General features: G+C 39.0%; 1 protein-coding gene across 1 annotated transcript; it reads right to left on the minus strand.

Annotated features, from left to right (window-relative positions):
* Positions 1-13,454: 13,454 nt before the first annotated feature.
* On the minus strand, positions 13,455-17,368 carry LOC105442477. Its single transcript, XM_011674621.1, has 4 exons — positions 16,574-17,368; positions 15,992-16,169; positions 14,596-14,810; positions 13,455-13,709 (listed from the first exon to the last, which is right to left on the minus strand). Exons 1-4 carry the CDS (start codon positions 17,366-17,368, stop codon positions 13,455-13,457), a joined length of 1,443 nt encoding a protein of 480 aa, XP_011672923.1.
* Positions 17,369-22,496: the final 5,128 nt, after the last annotated feature.

Below are 22,496 nucleotides of genomic sequence, written 5' to 3' on the forward strand. Positions count from 1 at the left end.
CTATAATATATATATATATAAATAAACATAAAACAGGAAATGCTACGGAGTCTTCAGGTATATAAATTTCGTCTTCTTCGACTTGATTTGAGATCAAAAAATATTTGTATTAATTGCTATTGAGTTGTAAATATTACTCTACTTCAAACTAGGCCATTCAGCTTATAGGCCTATGCTCTAAGAGAAATTTAGAAAGCAAGAAGATAGATAGAAATAATGACCTCGTCAAACAAAAGAAAGCTTCCATTAAATAATCAATGATTTATTGAACTAAAAATGTTTGACTTAAAACAATCGACATTTGATATTGTTACTAATGAAGATATGCAAGGTAATATTAAGTTTTTTCGTACATATATTGTAATTTGACTCGAATGTGTTTCCAAAAAAAAAAAAATGTAACCCCGGCAGCCGCACACAGAGCAATGCACCTAAGACTATCTGACGAACAGGACACATAACCTGCTCACCACATGTGTTGTATACATTTTCAGAACTTTAAAAGGTTTTTGGACGTATAGCATTTGAATGAATTTGAAAGAATTAACATTTTTTATCATCAAGCATTGTTTCATTATATTTGATTTTGTCGTTGAGTGGTGATTTAGGAGGAGGGGGGGGGGGGGGGGACAGGGAACACGTCCACGTCAAACTCGATATAGCTTCTGTGTAACATAGATGGGCGTTCACTCATTACTTTAATACATAGCTAAAGCCCTTCTGGTTCTGAACAGACGATGGCATACCCTGAGTTACCTTCACATTAAAACAAAGATTACAGTGTCCTTAAAGTGCCACCTGGCAGCAATATTCGCTCCAATAATTCTTTCCGCAAATATTAACCGTCATCGTGTTGATTTGGCATTGTTTAATCTGAACCATCGCTGGTTGCTAGAAACCGATTTCTATTCATTTGAGCAAGGCGCATCGGTTTGCAAAACCAATAGCCTATATCTCGCAGAACCAAGAAAAGAAGTGATATACATACAGCGGTTTATTTTGAAATATCAAACAATCCATGAAACCTGGAACACATTTATAAATAAAGCCTACTTTCCCAATCCACAGGATCAACAAAAAAGTACATTATGCAGGCTACTAAACAGCTTGGCAGCAGAAAATGAAAATGGCATCAACTCGAATCAACATATCAAAAATATTTGTATAGGTATGAAACTTTTCTGTCTTGAATACATATTTCTTTATAAGTTTTCCCAGGGGGTAGTTGTCTGGGGGTAGTTGTCCGGGGGTAGTTGTCTCGGGGGGTAGTCGTCCTAGGGTGTAGTTAACTGCCGGGATGGATGTCCTAGAACCATTTCTAAATATCAACGACCTCTAACATTACGATATCGTCTTCCGTCTCGTATACCGCCCTCATTGTGAGACCGTCGATAGTAAGGTCCTGCTTGACTCGGTTCATGACCCTGATGATAGTGTTATCGGGATGACTGTTGTATGAAGATGGGTACAATGATGAGGAATCACTGCAGCGGTCACCCATGTCTTCGCCGTGCGACTGGGACGTCGATAAAGAGCCATCGTAGTTCCGAAGACGCATCACAACGCAGTTCAGCTCAGCCTGTCATCGAAAAACAAAGAAAGGTGCAAGCCTAGTTAGAGAAAGCACGTCGAATACAAAAAAAAATCAGACCGTCCCCCTATTTCACTAGGAAATTATGAATGATACTCGAATATGTGATTTTGAATGTAGGAGGTCCATTTCAAGGTACTTTCCATTCGTTATCAACCAGGTCAAAGGTTTTGGTACACCCGAAGATAGTTGCCTATTACTTTGATTGCCTTACTATAGCTGTGAAGATCTTGTCAGGGAACGTTTTCGTTTTCATGTTTAAGAATTATGTAAATAACAGGACACTGACTGTTCAAATACCTTGGACTTGACTTTGCAATATTCACTATGTCTTAGACAGTTCTGATTTCGGAGAGAAAATATTGAATAAATTGAACCGAAATACATCTGTAATCCCATCAAAATGAAAGTGTCGTTATTATTTCTGCTGACTACTTTTAAAGGAGAAACGAGGAAAAGGAGAGGATAAGAATTAAGGGTACAAAAAGATAGAGAGATTGAAAGTGTGTGTGTGTGTGTGTGTGTGTGAGAGAGAGAGAGATACTGTGAGAGAAGGTGACAATCTGTGGGTGTATGTATGTGTGAGAGAGTAAGAGAGAGAGAGAGAGAGAGAGAGAGAGAAGAGAGAGAGAGAGAGAGGGTGTGTGAGAGTGGAAAGTGTCAGAGAGAGAGAGAGAGAGGGGGGTGAGAGTATGTGTGTGTGTGAGGGAGGGAGAGGGTGGAATTGTGTGTTGTGTGTGTGTGTGTGTGTGTATGTGTGTGGGTGTCAGAGAGTGAGGGAGAGAGAGAGAGAGAGAGAGAGGGTGTGTGAGAGTGGAAAGTGTCAGAGAGAGAGAGAGAGAGAGAGGGGGGTGAGAGTATGTGTGTTTGTAAGGGAGGGAGAGGGTGACATTGTGTGTGTGTGTTGGGTGTCAGAGAGTGAGGGAGAGAGAGAGAGAGAAAGAGAGAGTGTGTGAGAGTGGAAAGTGTCAGAGAGAGAGAGATAGAGAGGGGGGGGGGGTGAGAGTATGTGTGTGTGTTTGGGTGACAGAGAGGGAGAGAGTTGTCAAAATATGGAGAAAATAGAGAAAAGCCGATGAGGCAAGTGATGGTGTGGGTGAACCTCTAGCTACCTTTGTATCTTCGCATTCATCCTGGAGCTCGGCAAACTGGTGCTGAACCTTCTTGGAGTTTTCCTGGAAGCTCGTCTCCTGCTCTAGGGCGTGGTTCTCTTCGCGTAACGCCTCGATCTGTCGCTCGTAATGGAACATCTGACGGACGCTCAACCCGATGTCCGTGCCAGCAGGAAGATGAAGATCATCGTCTGAGGAAACAAACCAGTGCGAATCGAATAAGCATTTTTCTATTTTGGAATGATTTAAACAAATTTGTTTAAAGGTATAATTATTTTATTGATTTATATCATGATATGCCTATATTTTATTTCAAATTGATATACATTTAAAATATATGTACTTAGTTGTATATTACTTTGTATTATGTTAAACAAATGCAGGAATAAAATCAAACAAACATGCCATATGTGGCGTTAGAAAACCGCCCCCATATCCGCCTTTTACTTTCATGTTTTCATTTTCTTTCACGAATTAAAGAACAGTAAACACAATCGAGAAGACTTTCAAGAAAAAAGTCAAGGGAATAAATATAATACCCCAATCTATAATCATGCTACGGAAATCATGTTCAGATAACTTAATACGTAAATGTCATTCCCGCGTTTTTTAAAAAGTTGACGAACAGGGCTATTGAAATTGATTTCCTTTGATTTTTCAACTATATGCAATCGAGTATTATATGGTGGTAAGATATAACTGCTTGGAATTAAACACTATTTAGTCTCTGAGAATGTGTGAAATGAAAATCTTGAAGTCAACTTTACGAACGTCATGATAGGCCAACGCAAGAAGTTTCGAAGAATCGTCACCCTCGATCTTACTTTTCATTTAGGTGGGAGTATGTTTGTAAAGAGGATTGAAGTCGCCCATGAGAGATTGTAAGCAAGACGTACGAATCACACAGTGACCCCCTACTTTTAAAAGTACCTCAAAGGGCCCCCATTTCCTTTTTACACATGCTGCTTTTCCTTTGTAACTAGTGCCTCTGCCTCTTTTAATATGTATTCCTTTTTTACCTCTGATATGGGCTCCTTTGATTTTTATAAAATAAAAGACAACCCTTTCCATAGCTGTGTAATTTTGACTGAAACATCCGCTATTCTTTCACAGGTAAATCACTCTTAGTGTTCTATAATTTAGCTTGAAGTCAAAAACGTAATCGACGCTTAGCTTCGAATTCATAGAGACAGCAACTATACAATGTTTCATTTTATTTTCACTTCACTCTTTTTTTCTCTAAACACTCTCTGCGATGTACAGGTGCAGACGTCCTTAAAGAAGATAATCCATTTTGAATAGGTCCTGGGATTCATTGGTTGCTTTGCAGTGACTAATTCATAAATGGATAATCAATTTTATTCCCGCTTGTGTGTTTGGGGGAGGGGGGGGGGGGGGGTAGTGGATGTAGACGCTGCAATATAGACCTTTCGTAGAGCAAAACAAGAAAGGTCCCCTGGAATTAGGATCACTTTTGATTAAAGAACTGCCCCTTCCCTACCCCTTTCTATATCTGGTAAGTGCCCGTTTTCAGGTACGAGAAGTACCCCTGACCACCTCTGAGAAAGGTCTCCTTTACCTCTGATGATTGCCTCTATTCAAATCTGACAGGTACACGTTTTACGTTGACAAGTGCTATATTTCCTTCTGATAAGTGCCCCTTTTCCTTTTCATGAATGCCCTAATTTTCCTTCTCCAGAACATCCACCCGTAATTCGAAGCGACTGAAAGCCCCTATTTTCTTTGATTTTCCCTATAGCTCGCTCGCTACGCTCGCTCGCATTTACATTTGTTATAATTATGCTGCTTATAAAAGCACTTTTCCGTCGTTCTTCATTAGATTGTGCTTAAAACTCACCAGGGTTTGTGTCTTTTCCTCTTTAAAAGAAGTAATTTTTTCGCACTACGACCTCACAAATCTTAGAATGTTTTATACCTTGGAAATATACCTTGGAAGTAGGCATTTAAAGTTAAAAACTTATTTGCCTCTCGTTGACATTCAGATGAAGAATCCATATTTTGGCACATGTTTAGTGGCGCTATACAGCAATTGACGAACATGGACAAGCAAAGGACTCCTCTGGGTCAAATTGATCTTTTCTTGTTGACCAAAACTTCAACAAATTGGATTTAAATCTGTTTAGTGACTTGCTCTCCACAACTACAGAGGAGAGGTTGTTCCATTCATTGATACTTCTCTGTGAAATGATCCATGTCTAAGCTTCGAGTAGACTTTCTTCTTAACGATCTTGTATCGATGGCCACGGGTTCTATTATCAGTTGGATGGTCAAAGAAGTGTGCTAGATCTAGTTCATCTAGGCCATGCATTATTTTGTATATCTGTATCATGTCTGTTCTATGGCGTCTGTAGGCAAGAGATGGTAAGTTGAGATGTTTTAGTCTCTTCTCGTAGCTCAAGTGTCGTAGCATGTGTATTTGGCGTGTTGCTCTACGCTGTACCTTTTCTATTTTCGTGCTGTCTTTTTTCAATACAGGATGCCACACCGTTGAGCAATACTCGAGTCTTGGTCTAATAATTGATTTGTATAGATGTATAAAGCCTGTTTTGTCCAAATTAGAAAATGTCCTCTTGATAATCCCTAGCTTGCGATTTGCAGCAACACATACTCCATCCACATGACGTGAAAACCTCAATTGCTGGTCAAAGGTTACCCCAAGGCAGGGGCGTACGCAGGGGGGTGTTTTGGGGGTTCAAACCCCCCCTTTGGTATTTTAATGTATGTAAACCCCCCTAAAAAAACCTAAAAACCCCCCCCTTTGGCTTTTTTTTTTTTTTTTTTTTTTTTATTAAAAAAAAAAAAAAAAAAAAAAAAAAAAATTATACCACGGCTAACCTAAATAAGGTGACCTTACCCCCCCCCATACGTAAAAAAATGTCAAATTTTGAAATTTTGAGACCAAAAAAAAAAAAAAAAGTGTCCGCTTACCCCCCCCCCCCCCCCCCCCCCCCCCCCCCCCCCCCCCCCCCCACTGAGCGACTTTTCTGCCGGCTGAGTCGTTCCGATTTTTTTTTGGCCTCCAAAAAAAAAAAAAAAAAAGTGTCCGCTTACCCCCCCCCCCCCCCCCCCCCCCCCCCCCCCCCCTCCCCCCCCCCCCCCCACTGAGCGACTTTTCGGCCGGCGCGATTTTCAAATTTTCGGGAGCAAAATATTTTAAAACCCCCCCCCTTGAAAAAATCCTGCGTACGCCCCTGCCCCAAGGTCTGTTTCTACTTCAACGGCAGGAATAGGTATATCTTCGTCTGACATGAAATAATCATAACAAGGATTTCTTCGACCATAGTGGATTACCTTGCACTTCTCTTGATTAAATGGTAGTTGCCACTGATGGGACCATTTTGTGAGCTTTGTTAGATCTGCTTGTAGATTTTTGCCATCCAATGAAGAGTGAATTGGTGAGAAGATTTTGGTGTCATCTGCAAATAGTTTGACTTCTGATTCAGTGTTACATATAATATCTGGAATGTCATTAACATACAACAAGAACAGTGTCGGCCCCGGCACGCTTCCTTGAGCTACGCCGCTGACAACTTTTGATGCACTCGATGGGGTACCGTTTATAACTACCCGCTGAGTTCTTCCAGTCAGGAAAGACTTGATCCATCTATGCAGATTACCTGTTATACCGTAGGCCTCTACTTTTTTCAGAAGTCTAGCATGTGGGACACTGTCAAAGGCCTTGCTGTAATCCAAGTAGATACAGTCAATACTTCCCTTGTTGTCTAATTCCTTTGTCCAGGTTTCAGAAACATTTAGCAACTGTGTAGCACAAGATCTACTTCTTCTAAATCCGTACTGTTCCTCCGTGAACAGAGAGTTCTCATTCATATATTTGACAATTTCATCACGTACAATGGTCTCCATTAGTTTGGAAAGAGAACTGGTTAGACTGACTGGACGATAATTTCCTGTTTTCTTTTTATCTCCTTTCTTAAAAATAGGAGTCACATTGGCTTCTTTCCATGAGTCACATACCACGCCTCTCGACATAGATTTGTTAAAAAGATGGGCAAGTTTTGTCACTCGCTCGCTCAAAGAATAATATTTAATATTAATATCAGACCATCACTTGCAACTGCAAATTATGGTGCTTAAACAGTATTTTATCCCACGTAAAAACGAGAAACAAATATTGAAGTCATCCCTGGTAGTGTAATCACAATGATGACGATGTAGGGGTATATATCAATGTCTAAAAATGGTCACACTTTGAGGTTTCCCTTTGTAGGTACCCCTATTTTTCTCTCCAGAAAGTGACCTTTTTTGTTGGTGCCCCCACTCTGGAAGACGTTCCTCCGCCCATGCGAAATTGGCTTTCATCCTGATGGCAAAGCTTGGAAATAATTTTGATGAAATACAGTAGCTGGTATGGCTTCCTCGTTATTCTGTCCCATCAGTTAACATGCTTAATGTGTCTTGTGAAGATCGAAAGAGAGAGAGAGAGAGAGAAAGAAAGAGAGAGCAAGAGTAGAGAGAAAGAGAGAAGTTGAAGGGTGCATGGGACAGGGAGAGTGAGAGAGAGATAGAGAGAGATCTTTGTAAACAGTTGCTCTGACTAATATCCTTGTTTGACGAGAAATGTTCATATAAAATTCTATTTTGAACCGAAAAAAATATAAAACACACAAGCCACTCACAGTTTTTTTAATATCAAATATTTGCACATTAAAAAACCACGTCGTCTCTACTAAGTTATAAAGTTTTGCTTACACGTTACTAAAAATGGATCTTTTGGCATATTTAGGGAGATTTTTTCGTGAATCATGCATTGATTAACAAAAGAGAAAAATCATAGCATGTTCAAACCTTAATTACAATTTAATTAATAAATCAAACAAAATATTAGAAGAATGGAATTTTGATGTGTCGCTTTATTTTTCTAAATTTGCTTACGCTTTGAGAGGCCTGGCTGTTTTTATAGACTCACGGGGACGTTGCATCCTGTCATCACCCTGAGGCACGCCTGGGTGGGGGCGCTCACCGAGAGCCAGTGTAGAAACAGCCCGGCCTCGAATATTAATGCAGTCGATATATCTTTTATACACCAAATTGACACAAAAATCTACCAAGAATTTTTACCTTATCTTTTTTTTAGTAACTGCCTGTTAATCTTCGCTGGAAAGATGACTGAAAGGCACTGTATGGTTTCCGCGCTTGCAAAGTAACTTTTAACACGTAAACCAATGGGGATCTCACCAAAATTTTACCATTTTCCCGGTACCCGGAATCTTTTGGTAATGTCACTCATGAACTATTGACCGTTACTGGCATTGTTCGTCTCTTTACGGGAATGAACTAAAATCACGACTCCAATTCGACCAATCAGATGGCACGATTTCTAAAGAGAGGTATATAACGTGTGATAGAGTCACTGCAGTTTTGAGGCGCATTACTTTGTCAATGAAACTTCCTTATTTGCTCATTAAAATCGGCAGCTCGCTCGGTACTCCAGCATTCTCAACTCGCTCAGGAAACATTCAAGGCACACTACGAGTCTAGCTCCTCTCGAAATATCGAACATGGATCCATATTCTAGGGAAGCCCGCCAATTGATCGACTATGGAACATTTGATGCTGATCACTCTGCTTTCGAGCAACAAAAACAAAGTTCAAGAAATGAAGACGAGGATGATGAAGATGGCGATGACCGTCTGCCAATTGCTGTGTTTCTTGTACTCGTTGTAGTCGGAATGTGGAAACCCACTTCAAATCCCGAGTTAAGATCGTCAGATGATGACCTCGTACGACAGAAACACGACGAAGACGTCAACATGGAAAGACTTAAGAAAACCGACATCACGGAAACGATCACGAAAAAATCGCAGACGGACGTGGTAGACGCAAGCGACATCGATTTCATTGCGTTAAAGTTTGAACCTTCTGGGAAAAAGAAAACTTCTAAACGTAAGTTTATCTTCTTTCTTATAATCATGTGACTTTGGTTTCATCCTCTACTTTAATGCATTAGGTAAAAGTATGTGACAGGAAACAAATTCCTTTCGTGATTTCTTAAAACTCTTATTTTTGTTGCAAATTTGATTATTTAACTTTATATTAAATTGTCCTTTCATTCCCTAGAACAACAACAACAACAACAACTACAAAAAACAACAACAACAGAATAACAAGCAAGGGTGATTTTCATTATGTAAACTTAATGTGGCTTGGCCGGGATAGACGTCTTTCGATGCATTGATTGGAGAAAAAAAAAAGTTATTTACATATCGCATTATTAGTATAATTGTATATCATTCCTAGATTTTGGTTAGATATATAGTACGTCAATAACAATTATACATATAATTTTGAACCATGAAATTATTTACAAATTTATTAGTGACATGCTGTGTGCTACTGATGATGTAACCCTTGTCAGAAAATACCTTTCAGTATTTATTTTTTGTTATATTACCGATAATTGTGTATATTTATATGGAATGAAGAAGAAAATAAATCAAATCAAATCAATAAAGATATTCCTCAGCTCAGTTATCTTACCCCCCCTCTGAACCCCAAAGCCATTAAATGCCTGCCATTTAACCGTTGACTCCAAATTAAAGTCCAACAGTGTTGGATAGTTGACTCATTAGCATCTAATCGCAGAATATATTTTATAGTTTTAAGCGACAAAATTCGTGAGCAATTAATCCAAACAATCACGTTATATTGAGTTTCGCTTTCATTTCCACTTGTCGGCCATTCAGTGTAAAAAGTCTCGTACTACATTAATCTTTGTTTATTCTAACAACAAAGAACAAAAACTGACATCACGTTTTTGAAGATGACAATTGAGTATTGGATGTTATTGGTATGACTTCCGTTAGTCGAGTGTCGAATCAAAAGAATTTCTAATTTTGGATGGAATTGATAAACGTTTAGGCCTATGTCGCAGATGGAATTACCCTTTAATCTGCAATCAAAACTTCATCGACTGATAAATGTAATACTTTTAAATATATCTTAATGATGAGTATGACAACCATGTGTCTTTGTATTGTCAATGGCATAGGGTGGGGGGCACTGTTCTCATGGGGGGGGGGCGATACTTGATAAACGAGTCGACAAGCTCAACATATTGGTGCCCATTAGAGTAATTTAATTCTAATTTAAGTAAAAGAGCACAAAGCTTCCGTATTGGATCGGCCATTACATCCTTGACCAATACCTGTATGCCTACAACAACGTAATAGGCTTAATCATTCTATGTTTGAACTTCTGACAGGGAGCTGCAGGCGGGATGTTATCCTCGAATTAGCTTCTCTTCTGTACCTTTCTACCCTGACCATGCTTCTCTTGGTTGATGGTGGCACGTATTTATACAACTTCTGGGGTGTCTCTAGCGGAATGCTCGACATGATCTCCTACGTCACCTTTACTCTTCCAATTCTCTTCGGTCCATTATATGCCTTGGTGATTCGTCTCTCAGCGCTCCTACCAGGTCTTGATGCAATGCACAGCAGTCCTCTTGGCATGGCATATGTGCTACGGAGAGTCCGTGTCCTACGCTCTCCCAGGAATCGCCATCTCTTGAAGCCGTTATTCATGTTGATGTTCATCTGTTGGCCGTTGGCTCAGGCCATCCTAAGAGCAATAACATCGGCGGTCATCCATCATGAATGCCATCTAAATTACTTTCTATTCAGCGACATTTCGTCGGCATGGGGACTGGTAGTATACGGTCTCTTCTGGTATCTAATCTACATCGAGCGCGCGTCACTTCATCACGACCTCAATCGCGTGGTGAACAGTGTACAACGCGCTTCATTGACAGGAGATGTTGACGCAGCGCGTTGCGAGATACGACGCGTACACCGTGACTACCTCATTCTACGAGAGCTGATGGGTGTCTGGATGGCTATTACCATGATAACGACGTCTTGGGGTCTCCTGACGCGACTCTCCTGGGACTATGTGATCTCTGGACAGGCCCTCCAGGATAACTCTGAAAAGCAGGCTAAGCTGTATCTAGACATAACCATCTGGTTAGAGAAGATTATGTTCATTTCTTTCCCTTACATAGCGCTCGGTAGCATCAATCTTGAATACCTATGGCAGAGGTTCTCCCACGCCCTTGAAAGGATTCAGTCCTACCAACACCGCCCTTTCTGGTTGGCTATTCAGCTACACACAGCAAACATCGATCGTATTGGAAGTCCAGAGCTCAAATGGACCCTTGTCTTTGCTTTGATTGGACCCTATTTGACTCTTCAGTCTTCATGGTCTAGGATGAATGTCGATCAGAAAGTCGATTACTGGAATGGTCCTTTTTCGAGCAATTGTTCAGAGGGTTAGACCTTTTCTCTTTCTCTGTCTGTCTCTCTTCCTCATTTACCCTCGGTATTTGACCTCTTCTGTATATTAACACATCGTTTATTAAAAATGCTCAGGAGGCACTATCGCCCTCATGAAATCTTTGAAAAATTATAGAAGGGCTTCACACAACGTCGGTAACGGAAGAGTATCGAAGCTGTGACATCATAAAATCTATTTTTTGAATTTCTTCATTTTTTTCTTCATTTTCCGAAAGAGCATAAAAAATAATGTCCAAATGTCGAAAAACCAATTGTAATTGAAAATGTAAGTATTCGCTGAGATATGACCATCTGAAAAAATAGGATATCTATAGGAACTCATTGTAATATTGCTCTGGCTCGTAATGTTATGAACCAGAGCAATATAACAATGAATTCCTATAGGAAATCTATTTATTCAGATGGTCATATCTCAGCCAATACTTACATTTTCTATTGCTTTTCAACATTTGGACATTATTTCTTAACAAGAAATAATGTACTCTTTCGAAAAATGAAGAAAAAATTGTGAAATTCCAAAATAGATTTTTTGATGACGTTACACTTCACCATTCTATACCTATAACCAAGGAGAACTGTGCATTCTTAGCAATTTTGTATATAGTAATCAACGCATTGATCATGTAAATAGTAAAGGCAATGCTTAGTGTTTATTGGACATATCGTAAATTAAAAAAACATCGTAAAGGCAATTATTTTTGAAAATGTTTATAGGAAAATTGAAATAATACGAAGCGACTCATCAATATGGTTTAACAGAGCACGTACTCTTTAGAATTCATTGCGAATCTAGAATCATGTGAAATTTGTAATTGTTGTATTGTATTGAATTAATATAGCTTTCTTAATCATGTTAACAGCAGTATACCTTATTATGTTGAATAGAAATTCATCATGTTAGTTTATTATTGGAACAGTTTGAGAAATAGTGTCTGATTTTATCGATTAACCAGCGAAGGGTATAACTATAAACTACGTATAGGAACACAACATAGGAATTGCTACAGAGTTTTCGGATTTACCAATAATCTTCTTCAATTTGATTTGAGATTACAAATATATTTGTATTAATTGCTATTGAGCTACAAATATTACTCTACTTCAAACTAGGCCATTAAGCGTACAGGTATATGTTCTAAGAGAAATTTAGAAAGTAAGAAGATACATGTAGATAGACATAACGGCCTCATCAAACATAATAATGCCTCCATTAAATAATCAATGATTTATTGAACTAAAGATGTTTTACTTAAAACAATCGACATTTGATATTGTTAGTAATGAAGATATGCATAGTAATATTAAGTTTTTTCGTACGCATATTGTAATTTGACTCGAATGTGTTTCCAAAAAGAAAAATAATGTAACCCGGCAGCCGCGCACAGAGCAGTGCACCTATAAAGACTATCTGACAAACAGGACACATAGCCTGCTCACCACATGTGTTATATACATTTTCAGAACTTAAACAAGTTTTTGGACGTATAGCATTTGAATGAATTTGGTTCATTATATTTGAATTTGTCGTTGAGTGGTAAATCGAGAGGAGGGGAGGGGGTAGGGGACACGTCAAACCCAATGTAGCGTCTGTTATATTCACTCAAATACTGTAATAACAGAGTTAAAGCCATGATGGCTCTTTCCCCAAATATTAACCGTCATCGTGTTGATTTGGCATTATTTAATCTGAGGGAACAATCGCTGGTTGCTAGAAACCGATTTCCGTGAATTTTAGCAGGGCGCATCGGTTTGCAAAACTGATAGCCTATATCTCGCAGAACCAAGAAAAGAAGTGACCGTTAGATATACATACAGAGATTACTTTGAAATATCAAACCTGAAACCTGTAACACAATTATAAATAAAGCCTACTTTCCCAATCCACAGTACATATGCAGGCTACTAATTAAACAGCTTGGCAACAGAAAATGAAAATGGCATCAGCTCGAATCAACATATCAAAAATTGTAAAGGTATGATACTTTTCTGTCTAGAATACATATTTCTTTGTAATTGTGTCATTTTTCTAAACATATCTGGACACCTACCCCCTGGACATCCATCCTCCAGATAACCACCCAAGTCAACTACCCCCAAGGACAACTACCCCCTAGGACAACTACCACCTAGGGCAACCACCCTCTAGGGTGACTACCCCCCCCCCCCCCTGGGGCAACTAACCCACAGACAACTACCCCTTGGACAACTACCCCCGGACAACTATCCCCGGAAAACTACCCCTAGGACAACTACCCAGCGGACAACTATCCTTTGGGGTAGATATCTGGGGGTAGTTGGTCGGGGGGGGGGGGGGGAGTAGTCCTGGGGGTAGTTGTCCCGGGGGTAGTAGTCCTAGTGGGTAGTTGACTGCCGGGGTGGATGTCCAGGGGGTAGGTGTCCTAGAACCATTTCTAAATATCAACGACCTCTAACATTACGATATCGTCTTCCGTCTCGTATACCGCCCTCATTGTGAGACCGTCGATAGTAAGGTCCTGCTTGACTCGGTTTATGACCCTGATGATAGTCGTTATCGGGATGACTGTTGTATGAAGTTGGGTACAATGATGAGGAATCACTGCAGTGGTCACCCATGTCTTCGCCATGCGACTGGGACGTCGATATAGAGCCATCGTAGTTCCGAAGACGCATCACAACGCAGTTCAGTTCAGCCTGTCATCGAAAAACAAAGAAAGGTGTAAGCCTAGTTATGAAATAAAGCACGTCGAAAGAAAAAAAATCAGACTGTTCCCCTATATCACTAGGAAATTATAAATGATACTCGAATATGTGACTTTGAATATAGGAGGTCCATTTCAAGGTCCTTTGTCCATTCGTTATCAACCAGGTCAAAGATTTTAGTACACCCGAAGACAGTTGCCTATTACTTTGATTGCCTTACTATAGCTGTGAAGATCTTGTCAGGGAAGGTTCTCGTTTCCATGTTTAAGAATTATGTAAATAACAGGACACCGACTGTTCAAATACCTTGGACTTGACCTTGCAATATTCACTATGTCTTAGACGGTTCTGATTTCGGCGAGAAAAAATATTGAAAAAAAATTGAACCGAAATACACCTGTAATACCATCAAAATGAAAGTGTCGTTATTATTTCTGCTGACTTACTTTTAAAGGAGAAACGAGGAAAGGGAGAGGCAAAGAATTAAGGGTACAAAGAGATAGAGGGATTGAAAGTGTGTGTGTGTGTGTGTGTGTGAGAGAGAGAGAGAGATACTGTGAGAGAAGGTGACAGTCTGTGGGTGTGTGTATGTGTGAGAGAGTAAGAGAGAGAGAGAGAGGTTGAAAAGTGTGTTTGTAAGGGAGGGAGAGGGTGACATTGTGTGTGTGTGTTGGGTGTCAGAGAGTGAGGGAGAGAGAGAGAGAGAAAGAGAGAGTGTGTGAGAGTGGAAAGTGTCAGAGAGAGAGAGATAGAGAGGGGGGGGGGTGAGAGTATGTGTGTGTGTTTGGGTGACAGAGAGGGAGAGAGTTGTCAAAATATGGAGAAAATAGAGAAAAGCCGATGAGGCAAGTGATGGTGTGGGTGAACCTCTAGCTACCTTTGTATCTTCGCATTCATCCTGGAGCTCGGCAAACTGGTGCTGAACCTTCTTGGAGTTTTCCTGGAAGCTCGTCTCCTGCTCTGTGAGTTCTGTTACTCTGGATGATAGGGCATGGTTCTCTTCGCGTAACGCCTCGATCTGTCGCTCGTAATGGAACATCTGACGGACGCTCAACCCGATGTCCGTGCCAGCAGGAAGATGAAGATCATCGTCTGAGGAAACAACCCAGTGTAAATTCAATAAGCATTTTTCTATTTTGAAATGTTTTGTGAACTACATGTATGGGTTTTTGAAAGGTATAATTATTTAATTGATTTATATCATGATGTGATTCTATATCAGTTTAACTTGTTAATAAATGCTATATTTTTGTGTGTATATTTTACTTAACTCATGATATAGGCCAACGCAAGGAGCTTTTAGATTCGTCACCCTTGATCTTATTTTCCATATAGTTGGAAGTATGTTTGTGATGAGGATGAAGTTGTCCATGAAAGATTGTAAGAAAGACGCGTGAATTACACAGTGACCCTTAGTTTTAGTATCATCAAAATTTCCCTTTTTAGATAGGAAAAGTGCCTCCTTTTACTTTTTACAAATGCCGCTTTTAATAAGTGTCACTTTTCACCTCTGGTAAGTACTACTTTTATTTTGACACGTACGTTCATTAAGAGCCCCATCGATCCCTTTTCCTTAAATGCTCCTTTTCACCTCTGATAAATGCATCATTAAAATGTGAATGGTGCCCATTTTCCTTCTTCAACAGCCTCTTTTATTTTGCAATAAGTGTCTTATTTACATTCTCATAAGTGCCCTTTTTCGGGTGCGAGAAGTGCTCATTTTTTCACCTCTGATAGTTGCAATTTTTACTTGGACACGTGCTCCTTTTATTTGTAATAAGAGTATTTTTCCCTTTTGATAAGTACTCTCTTTCTTTTCTCCATACCTCGCTCACATTTATTTTTATATAATCATGTTACTTATTAAAGGTCTTTTCAGTCCTTTATGATTTTATTGTGCTTAGAACCCATCAGCATTTGTATTTCCTCTTTATAAGATGTAATCTTCCGCACTGCGACATCACAAATCTTAAATTTGTCGCTCGCTTGCTCGCAAATCAATATTCAGACCATCACACCCAACTATAAAGTATGATGCTTAAGCAGTTTCTTGGACCATGAAAAGAGAGAAGAGAAATCCTCCCTGAATGTAGGGGTATATACCGATGTATATATTCGCTTTGAGATTTCCCATGGTAGGTGCCCGTTGTTGCCAGAAAGTGCCCTTTTTTGGTGCACTACCCCCCCCCCCCCACTTTGGAAGACGCTCCGCTGCCCCTGTCGTCACCTTTCAGTGTTCTAGCCCGATCAGAGCTAAAAATCGTCATACAAACCATGAAACATTTTGGCTCCGTCACCCTTCAATGTTCTAGCCCGATCCGAGCTGAAGTCGATATTTGGTGGCTCTTTACAATCTTCGTCATAACTCCACACGGCACGACGAGGGAGACGGTTAAACGGTCCGAGACGGTAACCAGCTTTGACCTTGACTCGGAACATAGGCAGCGGCAGCTGGATGTGGCAGAGGAGAAAGAGAAAGAGAAAGAAAGAGAGAGAGAGAGAGAGAGAGAGAGAATTTGATATTGGATAGAAATGAGCAGAGGAAGAAAAGACATGTAGATCATCAAAAATAAGACATGATTAAAACATGGGAGATCAATATTGTTTGAAATCATATTTTTATTATAATCATATCTACAGGATGGAGAGAAAATTGTAAGACTTTCATTTCATATCTTGCTAACAGATGGAGACAACTTCAACTGGTCTCAGGAAAAATGTTATCATTTAAACGAATTTATTCCTAATTATTTAATTGCTAAACCTACAGGTTTGACACAATTTATCAAAAATTAATACAAATAGGAACCATTGAAATGAATTAGAAGTGATAGATGCAAGTGAAGATGTCATACTGTTTTTCCTGTTAAGTCTTCGATATCGGTGACGCCAAGGACCTCGAGGGTGTGCATCAAGGAATCGACGTGGGCTTCCAGTCTCCAGTTGCGATCACCAAGGAACGTCACTTCGGCTAGGGCACTGTGGATCTTCTTCTCAAGGGTAGCGATGCGATCACGGAGTTTCTCGTTGACCATCGCCATGGCCTGCTCGGGTTTGATGGTTGTTGTCTGCGATGACGGACCTGTCTGATGGCCGGTCCACTGGTTGCTGCCGCCGCTATCAACACCGCTAGGAATAGACGACAAAGACACCGACTTCACTGGATCGTGGTTCTGCTTCGGCTGGTCACCACTCGGATCGAAAGAATGCTGGAGAAAGGGTTGGTAGAAGAACGGGTCGGGTTGCTGGCGTGGAGAGGTTGGTTGAATTGAGACGCAGTCCTCATAGACGCTCATGCCTGATACTGTAGAGGATATCGACGGGCTTGGAGGACTTTGGGACTTGTTGATAACACACTGGTTGAGTCCTTGATGATTGTGAGGCGGTTGGATTGATAGTGACACGGTAGCAGGAGGGACATGTGGCATCGTAGCAACGGCACGTGTCTGCTGAGGAGGAAATGAGGGATTCTGGCCGATGACGGTGTTTGAAAACCCGTTGGCCGTCACAGATTGTGGTATATTCACTTGGACGCCAGGCATCACCATGGGTTGTGAACCTCTGTTGATGAAGCGGGGAATCCCCTGCTCATGACGTGATGGTATTTGGTTACATTCAATCTGGACCATTGGAATAAACGTGTCCACCATTTTGAAGACTGTTTAAGTGTTTTGAAGAAGAAAAAAGAAGAAGAGGTTACAACAATTCGAGAGTTAAGCTATAGACAAAATAGGTGAATGAAAGAAGTCAGTATTGAAGAGCAGTAATGATTCGGGTAGGGAGGAAGAAGGGGGTGGGGTGGGGGGGGGGGGGGGGGGGGGGGGGGGGACAAACACACGTGGTGTTCAAATCGCGAATTTGGACCACCTATGACGTGCAGTATTTCGAAGAGGTTTACATGTGACACCGCCTATTGAGCAATTTTCATATCTTTTAAAAGATTTACTTTGTTATGAAGGATAATAATTTTTGTGAAATCCAATTGGCAAAAGACGGCAAAAGAGAATTCTTTGTGTTTGCTAAGTGTCCAGGCACATAAACCCGTCATAATCATACTCAGAGTCGCAGGCGCTACGAAGGGGGGGGGGGGTTCACTTTGTGGATTTTGGACGAACCCCCCCCCCCCCCTTTTAAAAATTTTTTTTTTTACTTAATAAATAAAAATATAAAAAAGTATAAAAAATAATGCTAATAGGTGACCTAAAAAAGGTGACCTTACCCCTCCCCCTCCCCTCCCCCCGACAAAAAAAATAAAAAAATGGGGGAAGAAAAAAAGAAAAGCAATGTCTCTTTCCAGATCGACCATTATTGGTAAGTTGATAATTTTTCGGAATGGACGCAAATGACTACAAAATTTGCCGATCTTTTGTCAATAGACTAGACCTAGATCTAGATCTTATTTCGCACTCAATTCCAAAGAAAGTTTCGTCTCTGGGTAATTATATGTTCCTCTTTCCATTGATGATATCAGATTTTCGAAATCTAACCGATTTTTTGAGATAGCGAACTTAGGTCACGCGCGAACTTTGGTCACACAGCCATATAGACCTAGACTACATCATGTAGGCCTATATGCCGGTCCGACATCGAATGTTGAGTTGGCGATGTTTCCGGAATTCTTTGACGATTAATTTAGTAGTTGCACCAATTTGTAGTCATAAACTTAACCGTCCTTTTGGTAATAATAAACTAAATAAATGAGTGTAGAATAAGAGAAATCAGGGATCGAACATCACATTTCCCAATATTTTCAAAAATCTCCGCGAACTTTGGTTAGGTCTATCCCATATCATACTCATACTCATGCTCATAAGGTCATGGATCTAGGTTCAAGGTTCAAGGTTCAAGGTTCATTTTATTTCTTTCTTTCACAACATTTTTACATATAATAATAGAACAAAAAACAGCATAAGAAAAAAACAATTTAAGTACAATTTTAAGTCGATATATAATCCAAATGAAAGAAAGTGGAGACCTTAGAAAAGCTGGGCTTGTAAGAGCAAGGTCCCCATATAAAGTAATCCATCAATGTTTCACTTTTAAAAAATGTTTCAAAGTTATCAAAACTACACATGATTAAATATGGGGGAAATATTTACAAAAGGGATAGCTTGAAATTTGAAAAGGAGAGGATGAAAATATATACAAAGGAATCGAGAGGGAAAAAGCAAACTGGAACGAGAAAAACAACAAAACAGAGAAAAACAGAGAAAGAAGAAAGTTATAGACTAGATATGGGAAAATGGTATTTGGTGTAAAGAAAAAGAAAAATAGAAGAGAGGAGGGGGGGGGGGAGAGAATGTGAAATGCTGACATTTATATTGAATAATCAAACATAACAAAAACAAAAAAATAATGCACGTTATCAATAACAATTGACAAATTATTGCCTAATATCATTTCTGGTGATATAATTTTACGTTAATTGTCGACATAGTTACTCAATAAATGTAATTTCAATTTGCGTTTAAAAACAAAGACACTGACAGATCTAGTTACGTTGATAGGAAGTGAGTTCCAAGATGCTAATGATAGAAGCGATACATTTGAACAATAACGACAAAACTATAGTAATTCAACTCACCCTCTTTTCCACAGAATAGAATGACTAAAAAAGTGGTTAAAAGACTTTCTTTCGGTGATTGAAATAGGCATGGAAAGTTTCAGGTCAGGCAAGTTGAGTGAAAGAGCTAGAGAGCTAGCAATTCATAACTTTGTTGGTACGCGCAACAGGCAATTTGTTTACGCGCTCTCTTTATACGCTCTTTAAGGGCGCCCACCTTGCAGCGCAGGTTGCAGAAAATGCGCGCTTTTACAAGTGGGAAATCCCCTGATTTTTTTCTCTACAAAAATCACTGTGTAGTTTTTTTTGTCTCTCTTTGATTTTATTTGATTTGAGCATTTGTTACCCAAAATACATATATCATAGATACATAAATATAATGTCATTTGTCACTGATGACAAGTTTTGTGAAACGCCCCCAGTCTGCCCATCTGGTCGAGAAAACTTCACGCGATCACATATACTTTTACTACAAGAGAAACCATTTCCCTTTTTCCATATCTGTGACATCAAAGTCAGTTTTCTATTTTCTTAATATTTTCACCGCTTACTTGAGAAAACAACCATTTTTTTTTAGGGGAGGAGGGCAGCAGGGTGATCAGCTTACATAAATCGGCTGCTCTTTTGGAGGTTCGCGCTAGGGCCATGTCCCATTTTTCTGAACCCAATTTTGTCATCTTCTACCCCCTCCCTTTCTTTCCTTCCTCCTTCGATCTCTCTCTCCCTCCCTTATTTGCTCTCTTTCTCCGCTTATATTCTTCTTCGTCTCTCTACCCCCTTTTAAATCGTAATACTATTGGGAGACATAACGATTTGCAGATCCTACCTACGGACTTGCTGAAAAAAAGCATCGCACCAAATCTGAAGGCAGTCTATGTTTAAACACCATAGTAAATTAAATAAAAACAAAACAAAGAATCACATTGTGAATTTGTTATGTTTTAATAACATTTATTTGCGCATATCATTTCTGTGTAGCATTATATACATAACAGAACATATTTTTAATATTACACATATACATGTATGTTGCAAATCAGTTGAACTGCCAGCTTCAAACGTATATATTACTAAACTATGGTTTACATATTAAACACCGATTTGATTTTTGATTTTTATTTACCCACAGCGATACAATAATAAATTTCATATAATATTTACGCAAAAACTATTGGTTGGTAAAAGGCGTCAAGCACATGTGCTAGTCGAGCTTTATTTCGGTACAAATCAGTTTAGAAAAAGTTTAAAAAGTAAGAATGCTTAGCAATGTCTTACAATAAACAAAGTGATAATGTAAAACATAATATGCGTACATATTATTGCAGATTATTAAACTTGATAATCAATTAATGTTTTGGTCAACAAATGACTTGTAACAGTACTCAAATAGTAAAAACGAGCTCTTCATCTAGCTACCACATTTCTACAGAACTTTTTCTTACATTTTATATTCTTCCTGAATTATAAGCTTGAATCTCCAGGCTTAGAGTCCAATGTGTTAACAATTAAAGCAATAATAGTAATTACCATTACAGTACAGGTAACAGGTTAGAAGGCTTGGGAATGAAAGACAATCAATGTGAAACGTGTGCCTCAGAAAAATAATTAAAATGGCTTTTCTAACAACAAAAGAGTACGAGAGAAAGAATGACAAACTTCAGGATAACTGCAGTTTGCTACAGTATGTTTTGGCCACAACTGCTTACCACATGCAAGCAAAAGGTAAAAAACCTCATAGTAGATGCTATGAAAAGTTTATTACTTTAAAACTACTGTGCGACTAGAAAGACATAAATTGTTATACATGGCAATACATTTGAATCTGCTTTATGTTGTCAAAAAAGTGTAATCCTAAGACTAACACACACATTGAGCGTTTAGGGGGAGAAAAAGGCCATTTTCCTCAGCGATGAATTTTCAGGCTGCCTACAAGAAAACCCTGTAGCAAATTTCACAAAACCTTTTAGGAGATACTAGCAGATATGGGAGCATCTGGTCTCACCCTAGCCAGGTGGATGCAGAAGAATGAAGGGCTTGGAGAAAGCCCATAAGGGAAATGAAATATCCAACCCAACAATGTGTGAAAAACAAATGTTAAACAATGATGATTATGATGATGACGATGAGATGATGATGAGAGAAAGGATTGTGAAATAAAAGGCTAAGGCATAAAATTCTAGAGAACACATAAGAACAATGACAATAAAGTTTAGTACCATAAATGATGAGAGTCTTAAACATAGTGACAGCCAGTCAAGAATGATGATTGGTGATGGAAACTGACTTGATGTCATTGTTTACAAGATAAAAGCAAGCCTACTTGGGCAGTTGGGAAACCCAAAAGATGAGGGAAAGTTAACTTTTGGACGAAAAGGGCAGCTCACTTTAGAAGGCTTAAATAAATTTCAGTAGCTGGTGAATCTACAAAATCAAAAGCTGCTTAAATCACAAATTGGAGACTGCATCCTATACAACTGCATTCAGCTCACTAATATCAAAACCTCTCCTTAAACGAATACATGCAGCACATTGATTTGTCTCCAGTAGAAAGCTGAAAGTTGTAAACCATAATTATTTTCTATACACAGTGAAGAGTGAAGAGATTCAACAAATATATAAACCAGATGGACTGAAAACTAATCACCAGGCTTCTGACTATTTCTGTCAAGCAATTAGAACATCTCTATTACAAAATTTACTTCTAATATACAACAAATAATGATAACAACATTTATTGTAATAAAACAAGTGAGGATTATACTTAAGGTGTTGCTAGAAGTATGCTTTCGTGCTCCAGCAACTTTGAAATATCGCAGAACATTTGAGTATATCTTTGGAAATAATAATAATAATGGTATTTATTCAATAATCATCATCGCAGCTCAAGAGCTGAATTATAAATGATTTTACAATAACAAGTGCATGAGCTTAATTAATTACACATGGCGTTAAACGGAATCAAAAATATTTACTCATAATAATAATAATAGAAATATCACATTAGAACAGGAAAAATGTATCTATCCCCTTGAAAGGGAAGTAGAAACCGAGAAGCTGAGTTCTTTATTAATAATTAAGTATATGAATCGAGGTATATGTTGTAGATTACAACAATAGTTCAAGGAAGTAACGTATTGAATTGAAAGTGTGATGGTAACAAATTGAAATCATAATACCGAACGTAAACAAAGAGCGTCAAAGGTGACCATTAATAA

Source organism: Strongylocentrotus purpuratus, unplaced genomic scaffold, assembly GCF_000002235.5.
Source record: "Strongylocentrotus purpuratus isolate Spur 01 unplaced genomic scaffold, Spur_5.0 spur5_scaffold_15, whole genome shotgun sequence".
Lineage (NCBI taxonomy): Eukaryota > Metazoa > Echinodermata > Echinoidea > Camarodonta > Strongylocentrotidae > Strongylocentrotus > Strongylocentrotus purpuratus.

Bases quoted from the DNA above. Each gene is read 5' to 3' on its own strand.
- LOC105442477 (XM_011674621.1), bottom strand. From the start codon at position 17,368: ATGGTGGACACGTTTATTCCAATGGTCCAGATTGAATGTAACCAAATA. The intron at 14,811-15,991 runs GTTTGTATGACG...TTGTTTCCTCAG, and splicing joins CGGAGCCAAAATGTTTCATG to ACGATGATCTTCATCTTCCT. The intron at 13,710-14,595 runs GTAGCTAGAGGT...TTTCGATGACAG, and splicing joins ATGAATGCGAAGATACAAAG to GCTGAACTGAACTGCGTTGT.